We start from the raw sequence: 21,670 nt of genomic DNA, 5'->3' as shown, positions 1-21,670 counted from the left end.
GACTTTAACATTCCCCTCACTGAAATGGACAGATCATCCAAGCAAAAGATCAACAAGGAAATAAAGGCCTTAAATGACACACTGGACCAGATGGACATCACAGATATATTCAGAACATTTCATCCCAAAGCAACAGAATACACATTCTTCTCTAGTGCACATGGAACATTCTCCATAATATTTCACATCCTCAGTCCTAAATCAGGTCTCTACTGGTATCAAAAGATTAGGATCATTCCCTGCATATTTTCAGACCACAACGCTCTGAAGCTAGAACTCAATCACAAGCGAAAATTTGGAAAGAACCCAAATACATGGAAACTAAACAGCATCCTTCTAAATAATAAATGGGTCAAACAGGAAATTAAAGAATTGAAAAAAATCATGGAAACAAATGATAATGAAAACACAACAGTCCAAAATCTGTGGGACACAACAAAGACAGTCCTGAGAGGAAAATATATAGCAGTACAAGCCTTTCTCAAGAAACAAGAAAGGTCTCAGGTATACAACCTAACCGTCCACCTAAAGGAACTGGAGAAAGAGCAAGAAAAAACCCTAAACCCAGAAGGAGAAGAGAAATCATGAATATCAGAGCAGAAATCAATGAAGTAGGAAAAAAAAAATAGACCAAATCAACGTAACTAGGAGCTGGTAATTGAAAGAATTAATAAGATTGAAAAACCCCTGGCCAGACTTATCAAAAAGAAAAGAGAAAGGACCCAAATAAATAAAATCATGAATGAAAGAGGAGAGATCACAACTAACACCAAAGAAATAGAGACTATTATAAGAACATACTATAAGCAACTCTATGCCAACAAATTTGACAATCTGGAAGAAATGGATGCATTCCTAGAGATATATAAACTACCACAACTGAACCGGGAAGAAATAGAAAGCCTGAACAGACCCATAACCGGTAAGGAGATTGAAAAAGTCATCAAAAATCTCCAAAAAACAAAAGCCCAGGGCTAGACAGCTTCCCGGGGGAATTCTACCATTTAAAGAATAACTATCCTGCCATGTTGCTGAATTGCTGTATGAGTTCTAGTAGTTTGGGAGTGGAGTCTTTTGGGTTTTCCATATAAAGAATCATGCCATCTGCGAATAGAGAGAGTTTGACATCTTCATTGTCAATTCGGATACATTTTATTTCTCTTTGTTGTCTGATTGCTGTTGCTAGGACTTCTAATACTATGTTGAACAAGAGTGGTGACAGTGGGCATCCTTGTTGTGTTCCTGATCTCAACGGGAAGGTTGCAAGCTTTTTCCCATTGAGGATGATATTTACTGTGGGTCTTTCATAGATAGATTTGATGAGGTTCAGGAATGTTCCCTCTATCCGCATACTTTGAAGCATTTTAATCAGGAACGGATGCTGGATTTTGTCAAATGCTTTTTCTGCATCAATTGAGAGGACCATGTGGTTCTTCTCTCTTCTCATATTAATTTGTTGTATCACATTGATTGATTTGCGAATGTTGAATCATCCTTGCAGCCCAGGGATGAATCCCACCTGATCATGGTGGATAATTTTTTTAATGTGCTGTTGGATCCTGTTCACTAGGATCTTGTTGAGAATCTTAGCATCCATATTCATCAGTGATAAAGAAGAACTAATTCCTATTCTCCTGAAACTGTTCCAAAAAATAGAAATGGAAGGAAAACTTCCAAACTTATTTTATGAGGACAGCATCACCTTGATCCCAAAACCAGACATGGATCCCATCAAAAAAGACAACTACAGGGGCACCTGGGTGGCTCAGTGGGTTAAGCCACTGCCTTCAGCTCAGGTCATGATCTCAGGGTCCTGGGATCGAGTCCCACATCGGGCTTTCTGCTTGGCAGGGAGCCTGCTTCCCTCTCTCTCTCTCTCTGCCTGCCTCTCCATCTACTTGTGATTTCTCTCTGTCAATAAATAAATAAAATCTTAAAAAAAAAAGACAACCACAGACCAATATCCCTGATGAACACAGATGTGAAAATTCTCACCAAAATACTATCCAATAGGATTCAACAGTACATTAAAAGAATTATCCACCATGACCAAGTGGAATTTATTCCAGGGTGCCAGGTTGAATCAACATCCACAAATCAATCAATGTTATACAACACATCAATAAAAGAAAGAACAAGAAACATATGATACTCTCAATAGATACTGAAAAAGCATTTGACAAAGTACAGCATCCCTTCCTCATCAAAACTCTTCAAAATGTAGGGATAGAGGGCACATACCTCAATATTATCAAATCCATTTATGAAAAACCCACCGCAAATATCATTCTTAATGGAGAAAAACTGAAAGCTTTTCCGCTAAGGTCAGGAACACGGCAGGGATGTTCATTATCACCACTGCTATTCAACACAGTACTAGAAGTTCTAGCCTCAGCAGACAACAAAAAAGAAATTAAAGGCATCCAAATTGGCAAAGAAGAAGTCAAACTATCACTCTTCGCAGATGATATGATACTATATGTGGAAAAACCAAAAGACTCCACTCCAAAACTGCTAGAACTTGTACAGGAATTCAGTAAAGTGTCAGGATATAAAATCAATACACAGAAATCAGTTGCATTTCTCTACACCAACAAGACAGAAGAAAGAGAAATTAAGGAGTCTATCCCATTTACAATTGCACCCAAAACCATAAGATACCTAGGAATAAACCTAACCAAAGAGGCAAAGAATGTACCCTCAGAAAAGTATAAAGTACTCATGAAAGAAATTAGGAGGACACAAAGAAATGGAGAAATGTTTCATGCTCCTGGATTGGAAGAATAAATATTGTGAAAATGTCTATGCTATATAAAGCAATCTACACATTTAATGCAATTCCTATCAAAGTACCATCCATCTTTCTCAAAGAAATGGAACAAATAATCCTAAAATTAATATGGAACCAGAAAAGACCTCGAATAGCCAAAGGAATATTGAAAAAGAAATTCAAAGTCGATGGCATCACAATTCCGGACTTCAAGCTCTATTACAAAGCTGTCATTATTAAGACAGGATGGTAATGGCACAAAAACAGACACACAATGGAACAGAATGGAAATCCCAGAAATAGACCCTCAACTCTATGGTCAACTAATCTTCAACAAAGCAGGAAAGAATGTCCAGTGGAAAAAAGACAGCCTCTTCAATAAATGGTGCTGGGAAAATTGGACAGCCACATGCAGAAAAATGAAATTGGACCACTTCCTTACACCACACACGAAAATAGACTCAAAATGGATGAAGGACCTCAATGTGAGAAAGGAATTCATCAAAATCCTTAAGGCGAATACAGGCAGCAACCTCTTCAACCTCAGCCGCAGCAGCATCTTCCTAGGAACATCGCCAAAGGCAAGGGAAGCAAGGGCCGAAATGAACTATTGGGTTTTCATCAAGATCAAAAGATTTTGCACAGCAAAGGAAACATTTAATAAAACCAAAAGACAACTGACAGAATGAGAGAAGATATTTGCAAACAACATATCAGATAAAGGGCTAGTGTCCAAAATCTATAAAGAACTTGGCAAACTCAACACCCAAAGAACAAATAACCCAATCAAGAAATGGGCAGAGGACATGAACAGACATTTCTGCAAAGAAGACATTCAGATGGCCAACAGACACATGAAAAAGTGCTCCATATCACTCGGCATCAGGGAAATACAAATCAAAACCACAATGAGATATCACCTCACACCAGTCAGATTAAAATTAACAAGTCAGGGAGTGATAGATGCTGGCGAGGATGCGGAGAAAGGGGAACCCTCTTACACTGTTGGTGGGAATGCAAGCTGGTGCAACCACTCTGGAAAACAGCATGGAGGTTCCTCAAAAGTTGAAAATAGAAATACTCTATGACCCAGCAATTGCACTACTGGGAATTTACCCTAAAGATACAAACGTAGTGATCCGAAGGGGCACGTGCACCTGAATATTTATAGCAACAATGTTCTACAATAGGCAAACTATGGAAAGAACCTAGATGTCCATCAACAGATGAATGGATCAAGAAGATGTGGTATATATACACAATGGAATACTATGCAGCCATCAAAGAAATGAAATCTTGCCATTTGCGACAATGTGGATGGAACTAGAGCGTATCATGCTTAGCGAATTAAGTCAAGTGAAGAAAGACAACTATCATATTATCTCCCTGATATGAGGAAGTGGTGAAGCAACATGGGGGGTTAAGGGGTTAGGAGAAGAATAAATGAAACAAGATGGGATTGGGAGGGAGATAAACCATAAGTGACTTTTAATATCACAAAACAAACTGAGGGTTGCTGGGGGAAGGGGGTTGGGAAAAGGGGGGTGGGGTTATGAACATTGGGGAGGGTATGTGCTATGGTGAATGTTGTGAAGTGTATAAACCTGGTGATTCACAGACCTGTACCCCTGGGGATAAAAATATATTATATGTTTATAAAAAATTTAAAATTTAAAATTTAAAAAATATGTTATGTGTTTATAAAAAATTAAAAATTAAAAATATAGGAATGAAGTATATAAAAATAAAGAAAGATGAATCAGAAAATTAAGAATAAAAAGAAAGAAATCTAAGCCTACTTCCCCAGGAACTGAAAGTGTGCTACACTCTATGATCGTTAAACTTGCTGAGATGGAATTGTTCTGTGGATCTTCTGGCCGAGGTGCCTGTTGTGGTTATTCTCAGGGGTTTGCCATCATGGAAATGCACATCTTGGGAGCAGAGGACAGGGCTTGCTGTAAGCAGTTGTGCCCTCCACTAGGTGCCACTGTTTGGATTCCTGATGGCACTGATGGGTAGGTTGAATATGGCATATTCTCTCTAGTCAGGGGTTGAAATTTCACATACACCCCACTCTTCAGTGAGCCCTCACCAAAGAGCAACCAACCCCTTTCTCTCCAATGTTTCCATCTAAAACCCATGTTCACCCTACCTGTGTCTGACCTATTGCATCTCAAGCAAATGATTGAGTTTCAAAACTTCAAAATTAGGAATCCCAATGATGTGGACCCATGCTATTCCTCCAGGGGAGAGTATCATACATTATTCCATTTGCCCACAGGTCTCAGGAAAGAGATCACATGAACAGATTGTGGTTCACTGTTTATGGCATGTCAGAGCAGAAAGACTGCACTTAGACTCACTGTTCAACCGGTTTCCAGGCTCTTTGTCTAGCATCTGTGCATCACAATGTTGCCACACATCCTTCTGGTGCCTCAGCAGACCTCAGACCCTGGAATTCTGCCCCACTTTTCCTCATCAGCACCTTTATGCCAGCCATATCCCCACAGAAGCACACTTTTAGAAGTTCATATTTTGTGCTCTGCTGCTACAATACATTGTGGAATCTTCCAGAAGGAGGCTCCATCCCTGATGTCACCCACACAGCTCTATCTGTCCCAAGATAACTCTATGTACATCCTACATTCCAAAAGGAGGTCGATTTTCTATTTAAAGACCTGCAGGTTTTGATCTCTAAGACCTCTGATTGACTTCTCGGCTACTCAGAATGACTTGAAGACTACATACCTGTGTTCCAGGAATCCAATCCTAGGGACCCCTTCTCCTCTGCCATCCTAACTCCTGCATCCCAAGTTTTCTTGTAGCAAAGAGGGTGTGATAAATTTCTTCCTCTGTATATGCTGAAGCTCAAACTTGAAATCTGGTGTTTTATTTGGGAATATACCAAATTATTTCTCTCTATGCTCTGATCCATTTGTCTTATGGTTCAGTTGCTCTTTCAATGTGCAATGTCCAACAGGAGAAAAATTCAGAGGCTGGGCCTACTGCACTGGAGCTACTGGATATGGACACAGACAGTATGTTAGAAAGGGAACACAGGCTAACAGTTATCCAGGCAATAGCTAGTTCGAAGAAAGCCATGGATGACAAAATGGAATTGATTAGGGCAGAAGTGAAAGCCACCATGGTTTATGTTAACAATGTTCTCAATGAGTTCCAATCTAATCTAAATTCTCTAAAAGCTACAGTAACTGAGGCAGAAGATAGAAGTAGTGATCTGGAGGACAAACAGATAGAGAAAAAAGAAATCAGGAGGAAGCCTGGAACAAACTTCTTAGAAGCCCCAAAAACAGAATTAAGAAAATAATTGATGATTGTCTCTCTCTGATTGAGTTATTTCGCTCAGCATAATCTCTTCCAGTTCCGTCCATGTTGCTACAAAAGTTGGGTATTCATCCTTTCTGATGGAGGCATAATACTCCATAGTTTATATGGACCACATCTTCTTTATCCATTTGTCAGTTGAAGGGCATCTTGGTTCTTTCCACAGTTTGGCGACTGTGGCCACTGCTGCTATGAACATTGGGGTACAGATGGTCCTTCTTTTCACTACATCTGCATCTTTGGTGCAAATACCCAGGAGTGCAATTGCAGGGTCATAGGGAGGCTCTCTTTTTAATTTCTTGAGGAACCTCCACACTGTTCTCCAAAGAGGCTGCACCAACTTGCATTCCCACCAACAATGTAAGAGGGTTCCCCTTTCTCCACATCCCCTCCAACAAATATTGTTTTCTGTCTTGCTAATTTTGGCCATTCTAAATGGTGTAAGGTGATATCTCAATGTGGTTTTAATTTGAATCTCCCTGAGGGCTAGTGATGATGAACATTTTTTCATGTGTCTGATAGCCATTATGCCGAGTGAAATAAGTCAAGCAGAGAAAGTCAATTATCATATGGTTTCACTTATTGTGGAGCATAACAAATAGCATTGAGGACAAGGGGAATTAGAGAGGAGAAGGGAGTTGGGGGAAATTAGAAGGGAAGGTGAACCATGAGAGACTATGGACTCTGAAAATCAATCTGAGGGGTTTGAAATGGCGGGGGGTGGGAGGTTGGAGGAACCAGGTGGTGGGTATTAGAAAGGGCACAGATTGCATGGAGCACTGGATGTGGTGCAAAAATAATGAATACTGTTATGCTGAAAATAAATAAAAATAAATTTAAAAAAATAACTGATGCCATGAAATGTTCCCACATCAGAATTATTGGAATCCCTGAGGTGGAGGAGAAAGAAAGAAGACTAGAATATATAGTCAAACAAATTCTCCATGAAAATTTTCCCACTCTCACGAATGGAACAAGGGTTCCTCTACTAGTAGTAGAAAGGTCTGCCCCCAGGATCATAGAATCTACAAAGACCTCGAGGCACCTGATAGTGAAAATGATGAATCACAATTGTAGACAGGAGCTCTTGAAAGAAGCTAGGGCAAAGAAATTCCTTATGTACAGAGGAAAACCCATCAGAATAATGTCAGACCAGTCCACAGAAATCTGGCAAGCCAGAGAGGGCTAACAATACGTATTCAGGGCAATAAATGAGAAGAACATGCCACCAAGAATACTTTATCCATCAAGACTGACATTCAAAATGGATGGAGAGATAAAGAGTTTCTAAGACCAGAAATGCTTAAAAGAGTATGTGACCACCAAGATGACACTGCAGGAACTATTAAGGGGTATTCTATAAAAGAGGAAAAATTCAAAGAATATCATTAAACAGAAATATATGGAGACAATGTACAGAAACAAAGACTTCAAAGGTAACATGATGTCAATAAAAACATATCTATCAATTATCACTTTCAATGTGAATGGCTTAAATGTACCCATAAAACAGCACAGGGTTGAAGATTGGATAAAATGACAGGACACATCCATATGTTGTCTACAAGAGACCCATTTTGAACCTAAGGAGAGACTGAAAGTGAAAGGATGGAGAAGCATCTTTCATGCCAATGGGCCTCAAAAGAAAGCTGAGGTAGCAATTCTCATATGAGATAAATTAAATTTTAAACTAAAGACTGTAGTCAGAGAAAGAGAAGGACACTACATCATTCTTAAAGGGTCTATTCACCAAGAAGATCTAACAATTGTAAATATTTATGTCCCAATATTGGGAATAGCCGACAACAGACAACTGCTAATGAAGAGAAAGAGTCATATTGATATGAATACATTAATAGTAAGGCATCTTAAAACTCTCAGTAATAGATCATTGAAGCAGAAAATCAATAAAGAAATAAGAGCATTGAATGACACATTGGACAAGAAGGAACTCATAGATATATTCAGATCACTCCTCCCTAAAACAACATAATACTCATTCTTCTCGAGTTCACATGGAACCTTCTCCAGAATAGACCACATATTGGGTCACGAATAATGACTCAACTGATACCAAAAGATTGAGACAATTCCTCAACATTCTCAGATCACAATGCTTTGAAACTGGAGCTCAACCACAAGGGAAAGATTGGAAGGAACTCAAACACCTGGAAGCTAAAGACCACCTTGCTTAAGAATGCTTGGATAAACCAAGAAATCAAAGAAGAACTTGAACAATTCATGAAAACCGATGAGAATGCAGACATATCGGTACAAAACCTATGGGATACAGCAAAGGTGTTCTTAAAGAGGAAAGACATAGCCATGCAAGCTCCCCTTAAAAAAATTGAAAAATCCAGATTACACCAGCTGTCATTGCTCCTTAAAGAACTGGACAATAAACAACAAATTAAACCAACTCCACACACAAGAAGGTAAATAGTCAAGTTCAGAGCAAAGATCAATGAAATAGAAACCAGAGATACAGTAGAACGTATCAATGAAGCTAGAAGCTGGTTTTTTGAAAGAATCAATAAGATGCATGAACCACTGGCCAAACTAATCCAAAAGAAAAGGGAGAAGGCCATATTAATAAAATTATGAATAAAAAGGGGTAGACCACAACTAACACCAAGGAAATAGAAAGAATCATCAGAAATTATTATCAACAGATATACACCAATAAGTAAAGCAACCTAGATGAAATAGATGCATTGCTGGACAACTATAAACTCCCAAAATTGAACCAGGAATAAATTGACAACCTTTATAGACTGATATCTAGTAACAAGATTGAAGCAGTGAACAAAAACCTCCCAAAAAAAGCAAGAGCCCAGGACCTGATGGATTCCCTGGGGAATTCTACCAAACTTTCAAAGGAGAAATAATGCATATTCTCATGAAGGTGTTTCAAAATATTGAAGCAGAAGGAAAATTTCCAGACTCTTAATGAAGCCAGCATTACCCTGATCTGCAAACTAGGCAATGACCCTACAAAAAAGGATAATTTCAGACCAATATCACTGATGAATATGGATGCTGATTCTCAATAAGATCCTATCAAACAGGACCCAACAGCACATTAAAAAGATTATCTACCATGACCAGGTGAGATTCATCTCACCTGGGCTACAAGGATGGTTTAACATTCGCAAATAAGTCAATGTGAAAGAACAAATCAATAAGAGAAGAGAGAAGAAACACATGGTCCTCTCAATCAATGCAGAAAAAACATTTGACAAAATCCAGAATCCGTTCCTGATTAAAATGCTTCAAAATATAGGGATAGAGGGAACATTCTTCAACTCCATAAAATCTATCCATGAAAAACCCACAGCAAATATCTTCAATGGAAAAAGCTCACAGCCTTCCCATTGAGATCAGGAACATGACAAGGAAGCCCACTCTCACCACTCTTGTTCAACATAGTATTAGAAATCCTAGCAACAGCAATCAGAAAACAAAGTGAAATAAAAGCTATCCAAATTGGCAATGAAGAAGTCAAACTCTCTCTCTCTTAGCAGATGACATGATACTTTATATGAAAAACTCAAAAGACTCCACCCCCAAAATGCTAGAACTCATACAGCAATTCAAGAATGTGGCAGGATACAAAAAGCAATGTACAGAAATCAGAGGCTTTCTTATACATTAACAATGAAAATACAGAAAGGGAAATTAGAGAATCAATTCCATTTACTATAGCACCAAGAACCATAAGATACCTGGGAATAAACCCAACCAAAGAGGCAAAGGATCTGTACTTGAGGAACTACAGAATACTCATGAAAGTAATTGAAGAAGACACAGAAAGATGGAAGACCGTTCCATGCTCTTGGATTGGAAGAATAAACATTGTTAAAATGTCTATACTTCCTAGAACAATCTATACTTTTAAAGGGATTATGATCAAAATTCCACCAGTATTTTTCAAAGAGCAGGACCAAACAATCTTAAAATTTGTGTGGAATCAGAAGAGACCCCGAATTGCTAAGAAAACATTGAAAAAGAACAACAAAACTGGGGACATCACGTGGCCTGATTTCAAGCTTTACTACAAAGTTGCGATCACCAAGACAACATTGTACTGGCGTAAAAACAGACACATAGACCAGTGGAACAGAGTACAGAGCCCAGATATGTACCCTCGACTCTATGGACAAATAATCTTTGACAAAACATGAAAAAATATACAGTGGAATAAAGACGGTTTCTTCAATAAATGGTGCTGGGAAAACTGGGCAGCTATATGTAGAAGAATGAAACTCGACCATTCTCTTACACCGTACACAAAGATAATCTCAAAATGGATAAAAGATCTCAATGTGAGACAGGAATCAATCAGAATCCTAGAGGAGAACATAGGTAGTAACCTCTTCGATATCAGCCACAGCAACTTCTTTCAAGATATGTCTCCAAAGGCAAAAGAAACAAAAGCAAAGATAAACTTTTGGGACTTCATCAAAATCAAAAGCTTCTCAGGAAATGACAGATGCTGGCGAGGATGCGGAGAAAGGGGAACCCTCCTACACTGTTGGTGGGAATGCAAGCTGGTGCAGCCACTCTGGAAAACAACATGGAGGTTCCTCAAAATGTTGAAAATAGAACTTCCCTATGACCCAGCAATTGCACTATTGGGTATTTACCCTAAAGATACAAACGTAGTGATCAAAAGGGGCACGTGCACCCGAATGTTTATAGCAGCAATGTCCACAATAGCCAAACTATGGAAAGAACCTAGATGTCCATCAACAGATGAATGGATCAAGAAGATGTGGTATATATACACAATGGAATACTATGCAGCCATCAGAAGAAATGAAATCTTGCCATTTGCGACAACATGGATGGAACTAGAGCGTATCATGCTTAGCGAAATAAGTCAAGCAGAGAAAGACAACTATCATATGATCTCCCTGATATGAGGAAGTGGTGATGCAACATGGGGGCTTAAGTGGGTAGGAGAAGAATAAATGAAACAAGATGGGATTGGGAGGGAGACAAACCATAAGTGACTCTTAATCTCACAAAACAAACTGAGGGTTGCTGGGGGGAGGGGGTTTGTGAGAAGGGGGTGGGATTATGGACATTGGGGAGGGTATGTGCTTTGGTGAGTGCTGTGAAGTGTGTAAACCTGGTGATTCATAGACCTGTACCCCTGGGTATAAAAATATATGTTTATAAAAAATAAAAAATTAAAAAAAATCAAAACCTTCTGCACAGCAAAGGAAACAGTCAAGAAAACAAAGAGGCAACTCACGGAATGGGAGAAGATATTTGCAAATGACAGTACAGACAAAAGGTTGATATCCAGGATCTATCAAGAACTCCTCAAACTCAACACACACAAAACGATAATCATATCAAAAAATGGGCAGAAGACATGAACAGCCAGTTCTCCAATGGAGATATATAAATTGCTTACAGACATATAAAAAAATGTTCATCATCACTAGCCATCAGGAAAATTCAAATCAAAACCACATTGCGATACAACCTTACACCAGTTAAAATGGCCAAAATTAATAAGATAGTGAACAACGTGTGTTGAAGAGGATGTAGCAAAAGGAGAGCCCTCTTACACTGTTGTTGGGAATGCAAGTTGGTGCAGCCACTTTGGAGAACAGTGTGGAGGTTCCTCAAGAAATTAAAAAGAGAGCTTCTCTATGACTCTGCAATTGCACTACTGGGTATTTACCCCAAAGATTCGGATGTAGTGAAAAGAAGGGCCATCTGTACTCCAATGTTCATAGCAGCAATGGCCACAGTTGCCAAACTGTCAAAAGAACCAAGATCCCTTTCAATGGACAAATGGATAAGGAAGATGTGGTCCATATACACTATGGAGTATTATGCCTCTATCAGAAAGTATGAATAACCAACTTCTGTGTCAGCATGGACGGGACTGGAAGAGGTTATTCTGAGTGTGATAAGTGAAGCAGAGAGAGTCAATTATCATATGGTTTCACTTACTTGTGGAGCATAAGAAAACACGCAAGAAATGGGGAAATGGAGAGTAGAAGGGAGTTGGGGAAATTGGAGGGGGAGGAAAACCATGAGAGACTGTGGGATCTGAGAAAGAAACTGAAGGTTTTGTATGGGTGAGAGGTGGAAGGTTTGATAAGCCTAATTTTGGATATTATAGAGTGCACGAACTGCATAGAGTACTGGGTGTGTTGCATAAGCAACGAATTGTGGAACACTGAAAAAGAATAAAATAATGTATGCATAAACAATCAAATAAGTAAGTAAAAAATAAATAAATAAGAGAAATTATTACCAGCAACCTAATGTCAACAATTCAAACATCCTGTAAAAATGGATGCCTTCCTTGAAAGTTACAAACTACCTCGACTGAAATAGAAAGAAACATACAAGCTGAATATACAAATAAGCATCAAGGAAATTGATGCCATAATCAACTGGTGTAGTAGGACCATCTGGGGGTGCTCCCAAACACCAGGGGTTCTCAGGAACCATGGATCCCATGGTCCAGGGCAATGATTGGTTGAATGCTGTCTTCTCTCAAGAGTTTTCATCTCCATGCTCTGTGAACTCTTTCCTGACACAAACACAGTAAGTAATTTGGAAAAGTTGTTGAAACACAGAAGTGTCTTCCTTTCTTGGAATCAATCATCATACAAAAATTCAAAAATTTGCAAAGTGCGAAGTATTTGGAAAACTTTAACTGTATGATCTTGACAATAATTTTGAGATTAGAAACACAATCATCGGGGCACCCGGGTGGCTCAGTTAGTTAAGCGGCTGCCTTCGGCTCAGGTCCTGGGATGGAGCCCCGCATCGGGCTCCCTGCTCAGCAGAGAGCCTGCTTCTCTCTCTCCCCCTTTCCCTGCTGCTCTGCTTACTTGTGCTGTCTCTATCTCTCTGTCAAATAAACAAATAAAATTTTTAAAAAAGAAACACAATCATCTCCACTTTATAGATGAATTTCCCTAAATAACAGCATCCATTGTTTTCTCAGTGATTCTGAGTTTTATTGCTTACTAATTATTCTACCATTTTATTTTTATTGAGACTTCCATGGATGAGTATAGAAAGATCAATTGTAAATTATCCTTTTGGTTGTTGAAAACCTGCAGTGTTTCCATCATCTCTTTGATTCTCCATCTAGGATTCTCAGTGTCTCCATATTTCTGAGACAGAAAAAGGTGGTATTGACCCATCTACTTGGGAATCATGAATCTGAGGAAGACTGCAAACTTCACTACATATGGCCAACCTTGACCTGGAGGTGGTGCAGGAGAACTGGCAGGTCCCATGGTGGGGAGCACAGGCCCAGACACAGGCTCACTCTCACCTGTTGTGTGCTCTTGGACATTCAAAGCCCACCTGTTATCCAGTGTGTACTGATCCACCTGTATAAATGGTGATTAATTGGCACCTTTCTCACATGATTGGAGGATGTAAGTGGAAATAAAAAATATAATGGTTGCTATGTAATGACAATATCAAAATTGCATAATGAGAAAGACAATGTTGTGAAAGATATCATGTCTATAAAATTCTGCCAGGATCCTCACACCTACTTGGAGTGTCTGACGTCTTGAGGATGCTTCTTGCCAAATTTCCTTTATAGTGAGAGGTCATGCAAATAAGACCCCCCCCTCTGATAATTAAAACAGCCCTGGCCAGATCGTGAAGCTGGGAGAGGAGCCCCAGCCCTGGTATTCTCAGGTGTTCCATTCATTGATAAGGACAGAACACAGAAAACTCACTATGGAGTTTGTGCTCAGCTGGCTTTTCCTTGTTTCAGTTTTAAAAGGTAATTCATGGAGAACAAGAGACATTGAGTATGAGAATGAATAGGATGGAGATAACTGTGGTATTTGACAATTTTCTAACTAGGATGTCTTGTGTCCACAGGTGCCCAGTGTGAGATGCAGTTGGTGGAGTCTGGGGGAGACCTGGTGAAGCCTGGGGGTTCTCTGAGGCTCTCCTGTGAAGCCTCTGGTTTCACCTTCAGTGGCTATGGAATGAGCTGGGTCCGCCAGGCACCGGGAAAGGGGATAGAGTTGGTCTCAAATATTGATGCTGGTGGAGGTAGCACAAGCTACACAGACTCTGTGAAGGGCCGATTCACCATCTCCAGAGACAATGCAAAGAACACGCTGTATCTGCAGATGAACAGCCTGAGAACCGAGGACACAGCCATGTATTTCTGTGCAAAGGCACTGTGAAGGGACTCCAATGTGAGCCCAGACACAAACCTCATGGTAGGATGGGATCCGATCACACCAGGGGGTGCACACTACTCACCTTTCTGTTTTAAGCACCAGAAGCAGCTGCAGATGGAGGTTATGAGCAGGTTTCCTGTCAGGGTCCGGTGTTTCCTCTCTATTTACAATGTTTCCCCCAGGGAGCATCCCTGGACATGTGATTCCATGCTTACCCCTTCCCTCTCTGACTTAAAAAAAAATAAAAGTTGGAGAACAATTGTATTAACAAGAACAAAAGTCTGTGTCACTTGCACTTGCTTGTTCCTGTCCCCCTAAATATCAATGATTTTCAAGCATCTCCATGCGCATCATCTGACTATTTTCAGAATTCCCAGGTACAATCACTATGCATCAAGGGAGCACCCAGCTAAACATTCAAGCTTGCTAGTAACAGCCTAAAGTGCATGCAGGATATGAGGCTACAGAGGCATCAACAACCCAAAGAAGGGAAGTAAGATCCCTGTGTGTCATTGCCTAGAATCATTCTCACAGCATCAATATTATTGACACACTGGCAAAGCAGAGAGAAACCCACCAGGACATGGTGTGGATGTGGATCCTAAAGACCACAAAGAGACACACACAGAAGACACAGGAACGAGAACATAAAACCTTCACCACCTTCACCATTATGTCTTCTGAAAACACAGAAGGTCTATCAGCAAGCCATAAATTCTTCATGAGTCAGGGAAGGACACTGTTTCACTGTGTGTGATGTGGGTCAGTGGCAGGGATGGGGTCATGCTCATTGGAGGCCCTTCTGTAGAGCCAATCTCCCACCTTCATCAAAGGAGGGAGAACTCAGGGGTTTTTGTTGGATTTCCCATATGTGAGGTGGGAGGAGAAGAGTGAGGAATGAAGGTCAAGGAACTTGCAGGCAATAATCCAAGGATACTTCGTGATGACTGACTCCACTAAACGAGGATGAAAACTAGGAGAATAAACTAGAGAGATTGCTGTTCTAAGTAGACAATGGGCCAAATCCTTGAAAAATGAGAAGAATTTCATAGGGAAGCAGCCCAAGTTATACAATCAAAGTAGAAGTGGACAGAGGTCTTATCCAGTGTCCCAGGTGGAAGCTGTCCACTCCATAAGGTCACCATATGGTTCTGAAGATTATCCAGCTTCTGCTGGATCCATGAGAATCTTTAAGTAGACCTACAGGATGGAAGGGACCTTCCACCTGCAGGAAATAGCTAATTGATCCTTCAATTGCTGACATCAGCTCATTGTGTGTGACCTTACTATCTCTAGGTAGAAACCTAGATGCCGATATGATGGGGAAACTAGGTGAGACCTTAGATCAGGAGGGTGCAGACTCATTATGAGATTGATGTCCTTATACACCGGTACTGGGAATCCTCCCTGCATTCTGAACCCATGTGAGGTGACCCTGAAAGGACAGCTTAGGATGTGGGTGCTCTCCAGACACCAAATCTGTCTGTCCCTGACCTGGGACTTGCCAGAATCCAGAACTGTAGAAAATCAGTGTCTGTTGTTTAAAACCAACCAGTTCGTGTACATTGTTATAGCAGCTTGAACAGACAAAGTCATAAATGACACGTAAACCTAAGCATGGATGCTCTAGAGTCTCTCTGCTGTGTTTGTTCTGAAAAGTACATGATAAGGTCCTCCAATAGGGACAAGGGTAGATTTCTCACATATTCCCTCCTGAATGTAGAACTAACCAGTTGACTATCCTAGGACTCTGTGAAAAAGACACAGTGCACACTGAAGAACTTTTACATAGGGGAATCACAGTTTTGGAGAGAGTATGAAACTTCATTGAAGGATGTGATTTTTCCAAACTTTCCAGAAGATGCATTAATATGTAGATTTCTCTAAGTAGCATAAACATATCACAATATTTGTTCTTCCAATCCATGAGCATGGACCGTTTTTCCATTTCTTTGTGTCTTCCTTAATTTCTTTCATGAGTACTTTCTAGTTTTCTGCATACAGATTCTTTGCCCCTTCGGTTAGGTTTATTCCTAAGTATCTTATGGTTTTGGGTGCAATCTTCCAGAAGATGTGGACATGATAAGTCTATGGGATTTGAGTCTGAGCATCTCCTTACAGAGTGGTGTTGTACTGTGATTCTCCATCAGATTGAGAGGGTAGATTCCACTGGCCATGTTTGTTACTGGAAACCATCAAATACCTGCTGAAATTTACTCATTTTATTAGTGTGGAATCCTTTTTTTAATGGGTTCCTGCACTAACCATGGAATATGTCCTAGGCTCAAACCAGACATTGTGGCAATGTGCACAAAAATCACAGACTCCCATTAGCCACACATGCATGTTGTTTGGTTCCTGGGGATGAGCACCCCCTAGAAAACCACCCACACCAACATAAACATAAGAATAACTGTTACATTTCCTTCTCTGTGAGCCGTGATGTCAGCTGCTCTCCATGCAGGTTCACACACACCCTGGAGTCAGAGTGGACACTCACCTCTGTCTGTGCAGATTAAGGTCCCAGAGAACACCTAGTGAGTATGAGACTCCCCTGTGGACCTGGAGGTCAAGATGGTCGCCTCCCCTCTGCAGTCCCACAGCAGGTAAGCCCAGTCTTCCAGGACCTAGCACAGGGTCTAGGTGTGTCATCATAATTGGAAATTCCAACATTTCACGGTCTCCAATCCACTCATCATGTGGTACTTTATTTATTATTAAATATACACTAACAATCTACAGGGAGCCAGGAGACAAGATGCTGTAACCATGGCTCTGTTCATGAAGACACAGTGATAAGGGCTTTAACGAGAGATTTTTTAAATCACTCAGAGCAGTGATGAGTACACAGGTTAAAGGGTTTGACCCAACTCTGTTACAGAGGTGTTAAGTGTCATTGCAGAACCAGAGAAGGTGTTAATGTGTAAATGTGGCACTCAGAGACAAGGGTTCACCCAGAAAACTACAGGGAGGTGATACTGATTGCAGCAATGACAAAATGTAACAGCCCTGCCATCCTACTAGCTACTCTACACATGAACGCACCTGGTGGTGAAGCTGCTTCAGAGGATTGAAGTCCATTCATGATGCGTGAGTCAGTGGAGCAGTGGAGCAGCTCTGACTTACCAGATGCAATGGAATAACCAGCATTGACAAATTTCAACAGGATTTGTACACGTAGCTGCTCTCCCTAAACTTGTACATGCAGGACTTGGACCATGAAAGGATGGAGGAAGGAGTAGTACAAAGAGGCTCCCCAACAGTGGGGAGCTCCCGGTTTGTGCTGGGGTTTCATAAATGCTGAAGTTGCATAGGGCACTTGATATTAGATTGTTATTATGTTTTATGGTTTTGTTTCCACCTGTAGATGATCATGTCCTCTCTTTGAAAGACCTTTGCTGTATTGAGTGTGACTCTCTTCCTGGCTCCATTGCCAAGCTGGAGTTGTCTGGGTAGTAGCGGTGAAATGTGTCTCTGCTGTGGCCAAGCAAGAGTCCAGATCCCTCCAGAAATCCCGTTTCTGTTCCCTGACTGGCACTGTGATCCCTTTGAGCTCTCCCATATAGAATCTACTTCTGCTCTTTCCAGGTGACAATCGTTAATGTGGGGGAAGGGATGGGACCACAAGGATGCTCTGACTTGATGACCCCACCTTAGCTTCCGGTGTTCACTAGGAATCCAGGTCTGGGAAAGGCGTGAACATGCCCTGCTCCTCCGCTAGAGATCCAAGTCCGTGTATTCTTGCCTGTCTCCGGGTACACAGTCATTTCTGTTCTTCCCCTTGGTTCACTCCCACAGCTCCACGTGTCCCTGGGTGTCCTCAGCTTTGTTTTCCTACCCTCCCCTGAAGACTAGGGCTTTCATTGCAGGTAAAAAACATGTTTGGTCCTCAACTGAGAACCAGTGGTGACATCCGTTCCTCTCCAGGACCCTACGAGGTTCCACCTGTGACCCCAGGATGCCGCTTCTGAGGGTTTTCCTCTACAGATAAAGTCTTTATTTCTGTGGTGGACACAGGGGTCATGGGTCTCCATGCATTCCTGCTCTGAGTCATCTTCCTCCAATTCTGCCACAACCACTGGGAGCTGTTTCGGGATTTGTCCCCATCTCACACAAAAAAGCATACATGAGGACAGGATTGGTTTAGTGATGTGGTCCTTGAGAACTTCACAATATATCACACTAGAGCACACTCAATGTCAAGAAACCCATTACATAGTCTAGCTAAATCTTGTGACAGTTTATTTGCCATCAGCAGTCTGTGTCCACAATACGCTAAGATGGTGGTTCACGATCCCCCCTAAGCACTTGTCTCTCCCCAGAGTTTAATTTCATTATTTGTCTCATGACCACAATTATTGGATAGACTTATTAAAATTTGTTGATCTACAGCTTGTCCTATTTATTTTCTTAGCTCTTGCAGCTCTAATCTGAGGCATGACATATCATAATACAAAAACCTGGGAACGATCCCAAGCCCAATCACCAGCTTAAAAATGGACACATTGTACTCTATGTTATCTTTGAAATGTTGCCCATCATTAAAAGAATAGTTTATTGCAGCTTCCTGATGGTGCATAGGAGAAGAATGAGCCACAAGCAAGTCAGCTGCAAGAGAATGGTACCAGGGAGCAACAGTAGAAATGACTGTCGCCCTGAACAACTCCTCAGTCTCATATTTATTAGAAAGTAGGTAACAACCAACAAAGAAGATGGAATAGGTTACACATTGACCATAAGTCTTGTAGATAAGTCAGAAGAAAGGAGAAATATGTCTGGTCACATAATACATGACCTTTAGTGACCAAGCCCAAAGAAAAGGATTGTTTGACTAACTGCAATTACTCTCTGGGGTAGGGGACATAACGGAAAAATGTAGCAGGCAACGTATGACCCTCTCCAGTACATGTTTTCCTTAAAGCTGCATCTAAGCATGCTTAATGGCTAGTAAAATTTCTCATGGGTTATATTTTAATCAGTATGTTTTTCTGGGGGACAGCTACAGTTCATGGTACACACAGAACCATGGTGGTAATGTCAAGTATTTGGTTCAGCAACAGAAACCCTAAAAATGAAACTATATATAACACAATTACACAATTACATACTGTAGAAAATGAATGCTTGTCTAAAGGACCATAAGGAAGATCAATTGCTAGGTGGGTACAGGGTGAAGAAGGAAAGGGGAAGGAGGAATTCCAAGGGAAGTACAGGAAGGTTTAGGGAGAATTGATTTTGATATTCTGGATATTGCTGATTCTGACAGCAGGGTTTACCATATCACACAGTCCACACACGTGCATTTCATCCTGTGTCAAGTACACACATCACAGCTATTACAGATAATCCCAGAGATGATTTGGGAGGAACGTAGAGATAGTGAAACGTTAGAGACTTAAAAATAGAACTGCACAAACACTAATTCTCTCTATTTTTAGGGAAAATCTAAAATGCAATCACACTTGCTCTGGGAACTGTTCTTCCTGTTCACATACTCCAAGCTGAATATATACTCAGAGGACATGAAAATAGAGCCTTCACTCTGCTGATTAAAGCAGCCCAAACCTACCCCTGCAGCTGGGAGAGGAGCCCCAGCCACCATATTTCCAGATGTTTCCATTAGATATTCTAATCAGGAGAGAATAAAGAAAACTCACCATGGAGTTTGTGATTGGCTGGATTATCCTTATTATTCTTTTAAAAGGTAATTTACAGAAAATAAGAGACCTTGAGTGTGATAGTGAATATGAATGAGAGAAATACTAGCTATGTGACAGTGTCCTGATGAGGATGCTTTGTGTCTGCAGGTGTCCAGTGTGAGGTGCAGCTGGTGGAGTCTGGGGGAGACCTGGTGAAGTCTGGGGGTTCCCTGAGCCTCTCTTGTGCAGCCTCTGGATTCACCTTCAGTAATAATGACATGTACTGGGTCCAACAGCCTCCATGGAAGGGGCTGCAGCGGGTTGCATATATTAGCAGTGGTGGTAGTTACACACACTATACAGACTCTGTGAAGGGTTGATTCACCATCTCCAGAGACAATGGCAAGAGCACGCTCTATTTGCAGATGAACAGTCTGAGAGCCGAGGACACAACTGTGTATTACTGTGCAAGAGATACAGTGAGGGGATATCAGTGTGATCCCAGACACAAACCTCACAGTAGGAAGGGATATGGACCACCATGGGGTGCACGCTACTCATCAATTCTATCTTTAGCCCTAGGAGCAGATACAGATATTGGTTATGAGCAGGTTTCCTCTCAGAATCTCGTGCTTCCTCTCTCTTTGTAGTTGTTTCCCTCAGGGAACCTCTCTGGACTCATGGTTATGTGCTTACCTATTCATTCTCAGACATAAAAAAAAAAAGAAAAGTTGAAGAACTACTATAGTAACAAGTGCAGAAGTCAGTGTCACTTGCACTTGTTTGTTCCTGGCCCTAAACTGGAATTATTATGACCATGCACATCACCCAGAAGAACACACTGTGCATCATAGGAACATCTAGCTCAAAGTGCAAGGTTGCCAAAAGTGGCATAACATGCATGCCGGACAGGAGGCTACAAGGGTATCAACAAACCAAAGCAAGAGATGAAATGTCTCAGGCGGGGTTCACTGTCTTGAACCATGTTCACAGCAATGTTAATGGCACCATGGGAAACTGATGGACTCCCACCAGGACATGGTGTGGATGTGGAGTCAAAGATCACACACACATGTGTACACACACACACACACACTCACACAAGAGTATAAAACCATCATCACCTTCACAGTCATGTCTTTCGAGATAAGGGTTGTCTCTCAGCAAGACATAAATCCATAGAAGGAGTCAGTGAAGGACAGTGAAGGACTTTTGTACTGTGGGTCAGTGGTGGGGATGGGGTCCTGTTCATGAGAGGGGCTTTTGTGGAGTCAGACTCCCATCTGCATGAAAGGAGGGAGAACAGGTGATTTCTTGTTAGATTTTTCATCTGTGAGGCAGAAAGAAAAGAGAGAGGAATGAAGGTCAAGGACCTAGAAGGCAGTAATTTAACTAAACATGTGTGAAACTGAAAGAAGAAAAGAGGAAACTAACCATTCTAACTAGAAAATAGTATGAATCCTTGGAAAATTAGAACAATCCATAGAAGCACCACAGTAAAAAGATAATGATAGAAGTAGACTGTTTTCTACCCAGTGTCTGCAGGGGGAGGTGTCCACTCCCTAAGGTCACCAGGTGGTTCTGAAGGTCTTGTGTTCCCTGTGTGCACACAGAGACCAGAAGCTTCTACCATATCCATGAGAATCCTCAGGTTGAGATGCTGGATTGGAGGGGCCTTCCACCTGCAGGGAATAACTAACTGATCCTTTAGTTGTTGCTGT

At 41.0% G+C, this 21,670-nt stretch overlaps 1 pseudogene and 1 gene segment (V, D, J or C); both read left to right on the top strand.

Annotated features, from left to right (window-relative positions):
• Positions 1-13,791: 13,791 nt before the first annotated feature.
• On the top strand, positions 13,792-14,313 carry LOC116591969. The segment is given in 2 exon segments: positions 13,792-13,898; positions 14,000-14,313. Coding segments are annotated over 2 exon segments (360 nt in total).
• A 5,655-nt stretch (positions 14,314-19,968) lies between these two features.
• Positions 19,969-20,599, top strand: LOC116590258 (annotated as a pseudogene).
• The last annotated feature ends 1,071 nt before the right edge of the window (positions 20,600-21,670 follow it).

This window comes from Mustela erminea, chromosome 5, assembly GCF_009829155.1.
Source record: "Mustela erminea isolate mMusErm1 chromosome 5, mMusErm1.Pri, whole genome shotgun sequence".
NCBI classification, from domain to species: domain Eukaryota; kingdom Metazoa; phylum Chordata; class Mammalia; order Carnivora; family Mustelidae; genus Mustela; species Mustela erminea.
Note: the sequence above shows the minus strand (reverse complement) of the source record. Positions and strands in the feature narration are given on the sequence as shown.